This window comes from Brassica oleracea, chromosome C1 (genome assembly GCF_000695525.1).
Source record: "Brassica oleracea var. oleracea cultivar TO1000 chromosome C1, BOL, whole genome shotgun sequence".
Classification (NCBI taxonomy): domain Eukaryota; kingdom Viridiplantae; phylum Streptophyta; class Magnoliopsida; order Brassicales; family Brassicaceae; genus Brassica; species Brassica oleracea.
In genome coordinates, this window is record NC_027748.1 from 3,837,813 (window position 1) to 3,839,135 (window position 1,323).

The window sequence follows — 1,323 nt, forward strand, 5'->3', positions numbered from 1 at the left end:
GCTTGACTCTCCTGACTCGAACTGAGAAGTATCACTTAGAGAGTATCCGCCTCGTTCGTTCTCCACAATCATATTGTGCAATATGACACAAGTTCTCATAATCTTCCCTAACTTTTCCTTGTCCCATAGTAGACCTGGGTTTTTTACTATTGCAAACCTCGATTGCAATACCCCGAAAGCCCGTTCGACATCTTTCCTAGTGGATTCTTGATGTTTAGCAAACAGCTCTGCTTTATTACCTTGAGGAAGTGGGATGGATTGGATAAATGTTGACCAATTCAGATAAATTCTGTCAGTAAGTGTGATTGTTGACCTTGAATTTAACTTTAGGTGCTCGACCTTGTATAATGTCATCAAAAACAGGAGACCGATCAAGAACATTGATATCGTTTAGGGTACCTGGTAATCCGAAAAATGCTTGCCATATCCAAAGATCTTCTGATGCCACAGCCTCTAAGACAATTGTCGGCTTTCCTGAACCTCGTGTGTACTGTCCTCTCCAAGCCGTTGGACAGTTTTTCCACTCCCAATGCATACAATCAATGCTGCCAATCATCTCTGGAAACCCGCGTACCTCTCCAATATCGAGTAATTGTTGAAGATCTTCCGCCGTAGGTCTTCTTAGATACTCTTCACCAAAAAAGTCTATTATCCCATTAGTGAAATGTTCCAAACATAAAAGTGCCGTACTTTCACCAAGTCGGAGATATTCGTCATACGTATCTCCCGATTCACCATATGCGAGCATACGTATAGCTGCCGTACATTTTTGAAGTGGTGATAGCCCTTTCCTTCCGTGAGCATTTCGTCTTTGCCGAAAGTATGGAACACCTGTACTGAGCCGCTCGACAATGCGAAGGAACAAGGGCTTGTTCATTCGAAAACGCCGCCTAAACATGTCCGGTGGGTAAGTAGGATTTTCGTGGAAATAGTCGTTCCATAGTTGAATGTGGCCTTGTTCCCGATCTCTTTCGATATAAGCTCGTCTTTTTGGTTTGTTGGCTTGTACATCAAGTAGGGAGTCGACGATATTATCAAATTCTTCGTCAAAAAATTCTTCAAAAGCTTCATCTACGCCATCTGACGATGAGGACGACATTTCTTTTAAAGAAAAAAAAGAATAGATAAAAGAAGAAAATATGACTAAGAGTTGAAATTAAAAATATGATGGAGTTTTTAAAAAAATATATATAATTAAGAGAAAAATTTGAAAAAAAAAGAGATAGAAGAAGAAAATATGATGAAGTGTTTAAAAAAAAAAGCCTGATACAAGAAGAATGTGTGGGCGTGGGTGGATTGTCTTGTGGTTGTCTTGATAGAAGA

General features: G+C 39.8%; 1 protein-coding gene across 1 annotated transcript; it reads right to left on the reverse strand.

The window, feature by feature from the left end:
* Positions 1-326: 326 nt before the first annotated feature.
* On the reverse strand, positions 327-1,099 carry LOC106329268. Its single transcript, XM_013767899.1, has 2 exons — positions 423-1,099; positions 327-339 (listed from the first exon to the last, which is right to left on the reverse strand). The coding sequence occupies exons 1-2, from the start codon at positions 1,097-1,099 to the stop codon at positions 327-329; spliced, it is 690 nt and encodes a 229-aa protein (XP_013623353.1).
* Positions 1,100-1,323: the final 224 nt, after the last annotated feature.

Bases quoted from the DNA above. Each gene is read 5' to 3' on its own strand.
- LOC106329268 (XM_013767899.1), bottom strand. From the start codon at position 1,099: ATGTCGTCCTCATCGTCAGATGGCGTAGATGAAGCTTTTGAAGAATTT.